Raw genomic sequence first — 11,950 nt, 5'->3', positions numbered from 1 at the left:
TCATGGAGCCATTGGGGGAAAAAAATGATCATTAAACCGGAAACCGGAAGTGCATTTTTTTTCTTTTCAACTCGTTAAGCAGCTGTCTGTGTGCGCGGAGCGAATCGCAGGTCCGCAGCTTCTGTCGCGTTAGCATGCGCCCTCGACTAGCAGTTAGCCGGCTCCCTACAAGTAAACAAGGATGCGTCCTCCCTCCCCAATAACAAGGACCTTTCGGTGGCACGGTGCTTTTCTCTGTCTGCTACCGGTGTGGTTGCTGGGAAATCAAAAATGACCAGTCCAACAATATTGAAAATACATCCGCTGTCAACTCAGTTGAAAATGATGCTATTTTGACGCGTAAGCGCACTGTTTTATTTTTTTTAATTATTATTAGGCGCTAGCTAGCTAGCGACATGGCTAGCCGCTTTGCTGCAGTGATGGTGTTTTTAATGTTTTAAGTGAAGCTCGTGTAGTGGAACTTATTCATAAATATGTCAACCTTTTGTTGAAAATACGCACTATTTCATTTTTTCTTTTTGATGACCGTACCGAATGTGTCAATTTTTACAAGAGTAAATATGAGTTTGTCTTTGTATTTTTAATGCCATCCTAATCCGTTATTTGCAATAACGTTAGCTAGATAATCTCTCTGTCCCGTTAGCCGTTTTAGCTGCCACTGTTGTCCGGGCACTGGTAGTTTTGTTACCAGGCAGACGGAGCCGTTTCCGAGTCAGATAACAGTAGACTTTGCGGAGGACCGTTCGCGGAGGACATCAACCGACTGTCCGAGCAGGTGTCTCTTCGACCCCCACTGCGCAGTCCGCCAGCTGCCTCTTATGTTCTGACCCTTACGCTGCGATGTTTTGATAGAGGATAGCTCGGGACCAGCGGCACCGTACAGATGGAGCGGGTGGATGTTTGAGTTAGGAGATGCCGCAGCGGCCGCGAGGACCCCTGAAATCAGCTGTGAGCACGCGGTGAGCGAGATAAAGAGACGCTTCTCTCGAGAGGGAGATAAAGACAGTCAGGCCTCCCGCTCGCTCGTGCTGTTCAGGGACTGCTGCATTGTTGCCGCGTGGTGTTAATTTTCTGGCGACATCACCGAAAAAAACGAGCTGTCAAGCAAAGAGTGGTTTCTTTTCTACCCCCTTCACTGACACCCAACTCTGTCCCGGTTGTCATGGAGCCGTGTGCGCGTGGCGGCGGCGGCAGCACGTTGCAGCAGCTGCGCGAGGATGCGGCACTCGCGCTCGCTCTCACTCACACGCACACCACCCTGAAGTCCAAGAGTCTCCCGGCCCTGAACGAGAGCGGCAGCGCCCAGCGCGCCGACCCACCGAGCTCCGATCCGACCGCTCCGGCTCCCGCGCCAGAGACCTCCCCCTCAGACTGCAGCCTGGTGGGCCTGAGCGGCTCACCCACACACACCCCCGCCGCCACCAGCGCGCACACACACTCACACACACACACACACACTCCGTCCCTCAGCAGCGCGTGGTGGGGAGCGCTGGCGGAACGCCGGCGCCGGATGTGGCACACCTTCGCCTCGGACGCGCGCTGCTTCCTGGTGTGCATGAGCTACCTGACGCTGGTCCAGTCTCTGCTGGTGTCGGGCTACCTGAGCAGCGTCGTCACGACGATGGAGCGCCGCTTCCGGCTGCGCAGCGCGGAGTCCGGCCTGCTGGTCAGCTGCTTCGACTGCGGCAGCCTGCTGGTCGTGGTCTTCATCAGCTACTTCGGGGGGCGTGGCCACAGGCCGCGCTGGCTGGCGGCGGGGGCGGTCCTTATCGCGCTGGGCGCCGCCCTCTTCACGCTGCCGCACTTCCTGGCGCCGGCCTATCAGCTGGAGGAGCCGGGCAACAGCTCCGCCCTGGGGGAGGGGCTCTGCGAGGCGGCCGGGTCCGACACACACTCCGTCACACACACACACACGGTGCTGCAGGCCGCAGAGCTCAACGGCAGCAGCGGCGGCGTTGTGGGCGTGGCCAGGGGAGCTAGGGCGCAGGTGTGCCGGCGGGATTGGGAGGGGCGGGAACACAAGCTCTACGTGACGCTATTCGTCGTTGCTCAGCTGCTGGTGGGCATGGGTTCCACCCCCATCTACACGCTCGGACCCACCTACCTGGACGACAACGTCAAGAAGGAGAACGCCTCACTCTACCTGGGTAAGAGAGTGTGTGTGTGTGTGTGCGTGTGTGTGTATGTGTGAGAACGCCTCACTCTACCTGGGTAAGAGAGTGTGTGTGTGTGTGTGTGCGTGTGTGTGTATGTGTGAGAACGCCTCACTCTACCTGGGTAAGAGAGTGTGTGTGTGTGTGTGTGTGTGCGTGTGTGTGTATGTGTGAGAACGCCTCACTCTACCTGGGTAAGAGAGTGTGTGTGTGTGTGTGTGCGTGTGTGTGTATGTGTGAGAACGCCTCACTCTACCTGGGTAAGAGAGTGTGTGTGTGTGTGTGTGTGCGTGTGTGTGTATGTGTGAGAACGCCTCACTCTACCTGGGTAAGAGAGTGTGTGTGTGTGTGCGTGTGTGTGTATGTGTGAGAACGCCTCACTCTACCTGGGTAAGAGAGTGTTTGTGTGTGTGTTTGTGTTTGTGTGTGTGTGTGTGTGCGTGTGTGTGTGTGTGTGTGTATGTGTGAGAACGCCTCACTCTACCTGGGTAAGAGAGTGTTTGTGTGTGTGTTTGTGTGTGTGTTTGTGTTTGTGTGTGTGTGTGTGTATGTGTGAGAACGCCTCACTCTACCTGGGTAAGAGAGTGTGTTTGTGTGTGTGTGTGTGTGTGTGTGTGTGTGAGAGAGAATGCCTGAGAGAGAGTGTGTGTGTGTGTGTGAGTGCCTCACTCTACCTGGGTAAGAGAGTGTGTGTGTGTGTTTACATCACTCTATTACGTGTGTGTGTTTATAACATTCTACGTGTGTGTGTGTGTGCACGTCACGTGAACAACATTGTGGATGTGTGTATGTGTGTTCATAACATTCTACGTGTGTGTGTAGAATGCCTTGTTCGACCTAGATCTGGTGTGCATCCGAGAATCTGTGTTATAAGGATGGTTGTGTGTAGTATAGTAGTATTGAAGTGTGTGTGTGTGTTGTAAGGATGTCTGTGTGTAGAGGTCGACCCATATGGGTTTTTCTACGGCCGGTGCCCGTATTTAGAAATCAGGATTAGCCGAGGGCCGGTGTGTGCCGAGGGCTGATGTGCTGCAGATTTGTTTTGCCTGTTTTCTCCCCTCTGTTTGCAGGACAAAATGGAACACTAATAACTAAATACTAAATAACTAATCAAATGGAACACTAATAACTAAATACTAAATAACTAATCAAACGGAACACTAATAACTAAATACTAAATAACTAATCAAATGGAACACTAATAACTAAATACTAAATAACTAATCAAATGGAACACTAATAACTAAATACTAAATAAAATGGAACACTAATAACTAAATACTAAATAACTAATAAAATGGAACACTAATAACTAAATACTAAATAACTAATAAAATGGAACACTAATAACTAAATACTAAATAACTAATAAAATGGAACACTAATAACTACATACTAAATAACTGAGAACTAAACTAATTTAGTATTTAACTGTTGTGGGTTGTGTTTCTACAACATGCACAAAACGTTCAAGCAGTGACATGTGGTTTAGCCTAATGCTAATGGGTTTTAATGTGAAGTGAGTCAGACAGAAGATGGCCTGACTTTAGTTCCTGAATCCTGTCCCTGGGTTAGGGGTGCAGATGCCAGATGGCCTGGCTGCCCCCACTACTAAAACAAAATCTAGAGGAAACACTGCTGTTAGTAGCCTACACTTTATATAAACACACACACACACAGCACACATCTAACTAAATCACTGCTGCGTGTTTCGTGGGTCGACTGCACACATCTAACTAAATCACTGCTGCGTGTGTCTGTTTTGGGTGGGTGGGTGCCGGGGGGTCATTTTTTTACTCTGGTGCAGCTTTTTGTTAATGCAGAGAAGTGTTAATGCAGAGGAGCTATTTGTTAATGCATGTGTTCATGCAGAGGAGTACTGTGTGTGTGTGAGTGTGAGTGAGGGTGTGTGTGTTAATGCAGAGGAGTACTGTGTGTGTGAGGGTGTGTGTGTTAATGCAGAGGAGTACTGTGTGAGTGTGAGTGAGGGTGTGTGTGTCAATGCAGAGGAGTATGCTGTGTGAGTGTGAGGGGTGTGGTGTGTCATGTTATGCTGCTGTTGACCTATATGTGGTGGGTCTGAGGATTGTTCTAACAGTTATACTGAGAACTAAGAAAACCACACACACACTACCCCACACACTCACACTTGCATTCAATACACACACACACACAGACAGACACACACACACACTACATGCACACACACACACATATACGTAAGGGATAATGGACTCCACGGTGGTCTGTTCACAGAAGTTAATGCACGGTGGTCGAGGTTGTAAAACGGTCCCAACGCGAAGCGGAGGGCCGTTTAAACCTCGTAAGACCTCGTTAGACCACAGACTACCGTGGAGTCCATTATCCCGCTTATTCCACTGTTGCCACTAGGGCTGGGCGATAAAACGATAGCGATATGTATCGCAATAGACATGTAATCGATATCAATAAAAAATGCGTTCGATAGAACATTCGATAATTAAAAGCACACCTCCCGTCTTACGTTGTCCATAAATAAATAGGCTAAATATATCTTGCATTGTAGCTAGTATGTGCAACTCTACCAGAGTAGGCGATAGATGTAGGCCTTCCTTAACACAGACTCTCAATGAGTCCTTGCCCCTTGCATTCTGTCTCTCTCTCTCTCTCTCTCTCTCTCCCTCTCAACAGGCGCAACCCTCCTCAGCATGCACATGTAATCCAAACATTCACAATCGTGCAAGATGACTGGCTAAATTGCTATTAAATCCGGTTAGCATCATCAGCACGCTGCACGAATTTGTTCAAAACTGTTGCGTTCAAATTGACTGCTAAGTTAATCATCTCAATCCCGATGCAAATGGAAAAGTATTTTCCAAGACTCAAACGGGCCTGTCCCAAGAAGAAAAAGTATTAATTTGAAACTTAAACACACGTGGGGAAACTGAACAGTCTAACCAGTAGACTATGATAAACTAGCAAATTAAGCTACTTTGTTTACAATATTTACAGGCTTCAACCAGTGCTGCTTTTCATTCAGACTTATGTGCACATTTATTTATTTGATTGTTTTTCATGATTGTGTTGCTATTTCTTTTCCCTGTTTGCTTTGATTGATAACAGAGGTGATTAAAATCAGAGGAAGGTTAAGTTTAAGTTTAAAATAAAAGTGTTTAAATTGAAAATATGTTTTCTTCCGGTCCTTATCTGAAATAGATTTTTTTTAAAAATCAATAATTATCGATATCGACTGATATGAAATACTTATATCGTGATACAGTTTTTAGCCATATCGCCCAGCCTTAGTTGCCACTTGCGTTGTGTTCATTTCCTGTTACAATTTAAACGTTTTAATCGCTAAAACTGTCTTGTTTGTAGAACTACTTTCTTCCGACACATATCAACTAATTTCTCAACTAACTTGCAGGACAAACTGCCGTTACTAGTTCTAAATGGATGGTTGCTACGGCCAAAAGCCAGTCGTTAGTTCTATCTCTCCCGTTGTCAAGCGGGCGTATCCCAAGATTCTGATGAACTTTAGCTTTGAAACATTGCTATTTACTTAGCCTGCTGTCATCCATCTAGCTAAAAGCCACCTCCGTCATATGCTACAATGTTACTATGTTCTGAACGTCTGCATTTTACAGCTCGGAATGCAACGTGACAGTTCATTTAAACTTCACAACGAGTTCGGCGAATTAAAGTGTGATACGGCCAAAAAAATGGATCTACTTCATAGGTGTGCAAAATAACATACGGTTAATGGTCGTTCTAAATTACGTAGGACAATGGGAAATTCAACCAAGCAGTGGAATAAATGCACATACACGCATGCATACACAGACACTTGCAGACAGAATTCAGACCCTTAACTTTTTATTCTTGTTTATCTACATGTACACTGGATGATTTTGAGTTAATTGTCTTAAAAAGGAAAATCTGAAACATTACATTGACCTTTTAGGGCCAACGCACACACACCAACACACACACACACCAACACACACACACCAACGCACACACCAACATGCACACACCAACGCACACACCAAGGCACACACACAAACGCACAGACCAACACACACACCAACGCATACACCAAAACACACACCGGCGCTGATGCACACACCAACTCACTAACCAACACACTAACCAACACACACACCAACACACACGATTACGATTCAATAACGAAGTATTCAAATTACTAAATATGTTTAGCTACTAATAATTATACAGATTATGAAAATTCTATACATTATTAACTAAATACACTTTATATATAAATTTCAAAATATATGAAGTAGAAACATATGGCATAAGCCATCATTTTCCGTGTGTGTTTGTGTGTGTGGAGAGAGTCAGGCAGAATCTAGGATGGCCACTGGTGTATGATCACACTACAGTGTAGGGCTGTAACGATATACGATTCGAAACCGAAATCGCGACATTCATATCCACGATACTGTGTCGCGGTGTGAAAAGGCAGAATCGCGACACACCCTTTCTAGTGTTTCACGCAGTGCTTTGCAGATAGGCGGCCGCAAAAGCAACCCACAGCTCCCGCTTTACTTATCGGTAGCCTACGTTGTCCAAAAACAAATAAATAAATAAATAATAATTTCATACCTCTCCTTGATTTCATTGTAGACTATGTGTGCAACTTTACCAAACAGTATAGAAGTAAACCCCCTCTCCTTGCCCCGCTCTCTCTCGCGCTCCCTCCCTCTCACTCTCCCTCCATCTCCTGCTCAATGAACACGCGCGACTTAAATAAAACATTCACAATCGTGAAAGCAAGGACGCATAGACGACTAGCTAAATTACTATTAAATCCGCTTAGCATCATTAGCATGCTGCACATATTTGTTTAAAACTCTTGCATTGAAGTTGACTGATCATCTCAATACCAACGTTTCTCAAAAGGGCCTGTCCCAAGGAGAACAAGTATTACCTTGAAACTTAAACACACATGGGGAAACTGAACAGTCCAATCTGTAGACTATGATAGGCTAAGCTAGCCAACTATGCTACTTTGTTTACAATATTTCCAGGCTTCAACCAGACAGCTGAATTAAAGAGGTAGAGTTGTAATAAAAAATAGTAGGCCTAGGCTATAGCCTAGGCTATAGGCTAATCTGCATAAAGTGTGCTGTCATAAATATCAGTCATTCAGAAAAATATTTTTTATATCAGGATATAAAATAATAGATATATTATATTGTAATCCTCTGGTGTTGTAATCTAAAGGAGGCTATTAAAATGTTATTTAATAAAATGTCTAGCCCCCCCCCCCCCAAAAAAAAAAACAAAGAAAAAAAAAACTAATCGAGATTCGTATCGAACCGTGGGTCAAAAATCGTGATACAAACCGAATCGTAAGGTTGGTGTATCGTTACAGCCCTACTACAGTGTATTCAATATTACTGATGCCAATGACGTCACTGATGACGCCCTCCCCCCAAATTGTGTAAATCCCTAAGATGAACCTAAGATGTTTGTTGTAACTGTGTGTGTGTGTGTGTGTAAATTAGATGTTTGGTGGGTAACACTTGACTTTAGGCTTCTACATTAGAGTGACATGACACCGTCATAACTCTAGACCTAACTTGTCATGATAAAAGCCGAATGACACTTAAAGAGGCGAGTGACAGATAAATTATGTCATAAACGTTTATATCTTGTTTATAATGTTTATGACACGTTCATGACAGTGTCACGTCACTCTTATGTAGATAACTTCAAGTAAAGTGTAACCGTTTGGTTTAACTGTGTGTGTGTGTGTAAATTGTGTGTACTGCATGTGTGTGTTAATAATGTGAGTGCTGTGTGTGTGTGTACGTATTTGTTAATAATGTGTGTGTGCGTGTGTGTGCTAACTGTGAGTGTGTGAGCTAACTGTGTGTGTGTGTGTGAGTGTGAGTGTGTGTGTGTGTGTGTGTGTGTGTGTGTGTGCTAACTGTGAGTGTGTGAGCTAACTGTGTGAGTGTGTGTGTGTGTGTGGTGCACGTGAGTGTGTGTGCTAACTGTGAGTGTGTGTGTGTGGTGCACGTGAGCTAACTGTGTGTGTGTGTGTGTGTGGTGCACGTGTGCTAACTGTGTGTGTGTGTGTGTTTCAGCGATCATGTATGTGATGGGGGCCCTGGGGCCAGCTGCTGGCTATCTGCTGGGAGGAGTCATGATCGGCTACTACGTCCACCCCTACACACACGTCACCATCGACCAGAACGACCCGCGCTTCATAGGCAACTGGTAACACACACACACACACACACACACACACACACACACACACACACACACACACGTCACCATCGACCAGAACGACCCACATAGGCAACTGGTAACACACACACACACACACACACACACACACACACACACACACACACGTCACCATCGACCACAACGACCCGCGCTTCATAGGCAACTGGTAACACACACACACACACACACACGTCACCATCGACCAAAACGACCCGCGCTTCATAGGCAACTGGTAACACACACACACACACACACACACACACACACACACACACACACACACTGGTCACCATCGACCAGAACGACCTTCGTTTCATAGGCAACTGGTAACACACACATACACACACACACACACTGGTCATATGTAGGTGGTGATACACACTCTCTGTCACACACTGGTCACACACACACACACTGGTCATGTGTTGGTCTCCCTGGTCCTGCCCCAGGTGGAGTGGGTTCCTGATGTGTTCGGTTGCCATGGCGCTGGTTATCGTGCCGATGCTGGCCTTCCCTCAGAAGCTGCCCCCCCGCCACAAGCGCCGCCGCAAGAAGCAGGCCCTGCACGCCGCGCACGATGATGATGTCATGAAGGAGAAGAAGCAGGGCCAGCAGACCTCAATGGGCTTCGGCAAGGACCTAAAAGGTGTGTGTGTGTGTGTGTGTGTGTGTGTGTGTCTGTCTGTCTTTGTTTTATGTGTGTGTGTGTTTGTGTTTGTATATATATGTGTGTGTTTGAGGTCTGTTGTGTGTTGGTGATTTTAATGTTCTCTGCATACTATGTAGGGGTGGAACGGTACACAGAAGTCACGTTCGGTTCATAAATGCAGAAGGCATACATTTTTTTTTATTGTGCATGTCTCAGGCTGTAGGGCCTACTAACTACCTAGTGATAAAATCTCTCCCCTGATCTAACTGCAACAGCCTGAAGTGTGCAGATGTAAACAGAAAACAAGTACCCCACATCATCTGCAGACTCAATCTGTAACTTGTAAACAAAATAAGACAATCAGCGATAAAACTGAAAATAGGCCTACAGCATCTCTTATTTATGAAAGTGCAAATTACATATAATAATGATTTTTAAAAATCCACTTAGGCAAGACTTTCAACATCCGTGTTTGGTTGTATATGGAAGGGTCTACAGTTTGCCTCAATATTTTTCAGTGTGCATACAGTAATAATCTACTAACTGTGAAAATGTCACACTATTTTGCTTTCTTTAAAAAAAAAAATGAAATTGCTCCTTTCGTTTCATAAACAGATTAGCCTAACTAAACGTCATGACAAAATCATTTTAAGCGCTAGGTTTTGGCCCTATTTGTATGTGTATCTAAAGGCTGGTAAGAAATGCAGGGAGACGTTTTTTGTCTCGTTCCAGTGATTGGTAGACCTACATCTGAGTGATGGAGTCGTATGTGCGTTAGCATGTTCAGTGTATTTCCACTCACATACCCAACAACTAATGAAACAATGCCGACACAGTCTTATCCAGCACTCTCTCGCCTGTACTACTGTAACTGACTGGAAAACCGACGTTTTCCCCAAACTTGCGATCTTAGAGACCTCTCTTGTGTGTCGCCACCACTCACCATACCGTCCTTAGTGCTGCTGCTGACTCACTCGTCATACCCATCCTTAGTGCTGCTGCTGCTGACTCACTCACCATACCATCCTTAGTGCTGCTGCTGACTCACTCGTCATACCCATCCTTAGTGCTGCTGCTGACTCACTCACCATACCGTCCTTAGTGCTGCTGCTGACTCACTCGTCATACCCATCCTTAGTGCTGCTGCTGCTGACTCACTCATCATACCCATCCTTAGTGCTGCTGCTGACTCACTCATCATACCCATCCTTAGTGCTGCTGCTGACTCACTCATCATACCCATCCTTAGTGCTGCTGCTGCTGCTGACTCACTCGTCATACCCATCCTTAGTGCTGCTGCTGACTCACTCACCATACCGTCCTTAGTGCTGCTGCTGACTCACTCATCATACCCATCCTTAGTGCTGCTGCTGCTGCTGACTCACTCATCATACCCATCCTTAGTGCTGCTGCTGACTCACTCATCATACCCATCCTTAGTGCTGCTGCTGACTCACTCATCATACCCATCCTTAGTGCTGCTGCTGCTGACTCACTCGTCATACCCATCCTTAGTGCTGCTGCTGACTGACTCACTCATCATACCCATCCTTAGTGCTGCTGTCTCTGACTGACTGACTCATCATACCCATCCTTAGTGCTGCTGCTGCTGACTCACTCATCATACCCATCCTTAGTGCTGCTGCTGTCTCTGACTGATCCCACTCGACCGTCGACCTGACAAAAAACGGTAACGTATGTAGGCGGACCTCGGCTACCTATGAGCCAATGAGAGCTTCACAGAGCTAAAGCCGGACTACAGATTAGGTGTCCCTAATGAACTCACGTATCGATACAGTAGTTCCGCATTGCATTCATTAATTTGTTTTTATACCGTGTATTCTCCGTGTAAATTCATGCACTGAACCGTGACGCCCGCACTGTTTCGGTTCCATACGAATACATGTACCGTTACACCCCTAATACTGTGTGTGCGTGTGTGTGTGGCCGTGTATGTGCGTGCGCGTGTGTGTGCGTGTTTGTGTGTGGGGGTGCTCGTGCGCGTGTGTGTGTGAGTGTGTGTGCGTGTGTGTGCGTGCGTGCGTGTGTGCATGTGTGTGTGCGTGTGTGTGTGTGTTGCAGAGCTCCCGAGGGCGGCGTTCCGTATCCTGAGCAACGTGACGTTCCTCTTCATGAGCCTGTCGTACACGGCGGAGTGCGCCATCGTCACCGCCTTCATCACCTTCATCCCCAAGTTCATCGAGTCGCAGTTCAGCATCCCCGCATCCAGCGCCAGCATCTACACTGGTACACACACACACACATACACACACACACACACACAGAGTTCAGCATCCCTGCATCCAGTGCCAGCATCTACACTGGTACACACACACACACACACACACACACACACACATGCTTGTAGTGCCTCCACTAGCCTGCGCGTCTTTTCTCACACACACGTTAAACACACACACACCATAAACAGCAAGACGTGATGTGGCCACAGAGCAGCACATAATAACAGGCTAATATCAAGTTGATTTGCTCACTTGCATCTCTCAAGTTTGTGTTGCTAACCTGTGGGATTTAGGTAATTTAGGCCTACTATTGGGTTTAACATCATTTAGAGATAGGCTACGCAACCATGGCAACCTTTTACATCTGGAGAGAGCTCCTTGCTAACTATCCCACTAGCTCAGGCAAACTTTTACATCTGGAGAGAGCTCCTTGCTAACTATCCCACTAGCTCAGGTCTTTTACATCTGGAGAGAGCTCCTTGCTAACTATCCCGCTAGCTCAGCACTAGCTCCTTGCTAACTATCCCGCTAGCTCAGCACTAGCTCCTTGCTAACTATCCCGCTAGCTCAGGTCTTTTACATCTGGAGAGAGCTCCTTGCTAACTATCCCGCTAGCTCAGCACTAGCTCCTTGCTAACTATCCCGCTAGCTCAGGTCTT

General features: G+C 46.5%; 1 protein-coding gene across 2 annotated transcripts in view; it reads left to right on the top strand.

Moving 5' to 3' along the window:
* Positions 1-11,950, top strand: part of LOC143139606 (solute carrier organic anion transporter family member 5A1-like) — a 26,001-nt gene continuing 14,051 nt past the window's right edge. Inside the window, exons 1-4 of one of the 2 annotated variants that reach the window (XM_076300184.1) lie at positions 1-2,147; positions 8,252-8,384; positions 8,849-9,045; positions 11,131-11,295. In XM_076300184.1, the coding sequence (XP_076156299.1) occupies positions 1,163-2,147; positions 8,252-8,384; positions 8,849-9,045; positions 11,131-11,295 (1,480 nt within the window). In that variant the 5' untranslated portion in view covers positions 1-1,162. The remainder of the gene's footprint in view (positions 2,148-8,251; positions 8,385-8,848; positions 9,046-11,130; positions 11,296-11,950) is intronic. The other variant, XM_076300183.1, reaches the window with a different exon arrangement.

This window comes from Alosa pseudoharengus, unplaced genomic scaffold (genome assembly GCF_046254945.1).
Source record: "Alosa pseudoharengus isolate Yale_2024_CS ecotype anadromous, Long Island Sound unplaced genomic scaffold, YU_APseudo_1.1 YU_APseudo_1.1_scf_22, whole genome shotgun sequence".
Lineage (NCBI taxonomy): Eukaryota > Metazoa > Chordata > Actinopteri > Clupeiformes > Clupeidae > Alosa > Alosa pseudoharengus.
Note: the sequence above shows the minus strand (reverse complement) of the source record. Positions and strands in the feature narration are given on the sequence as shown.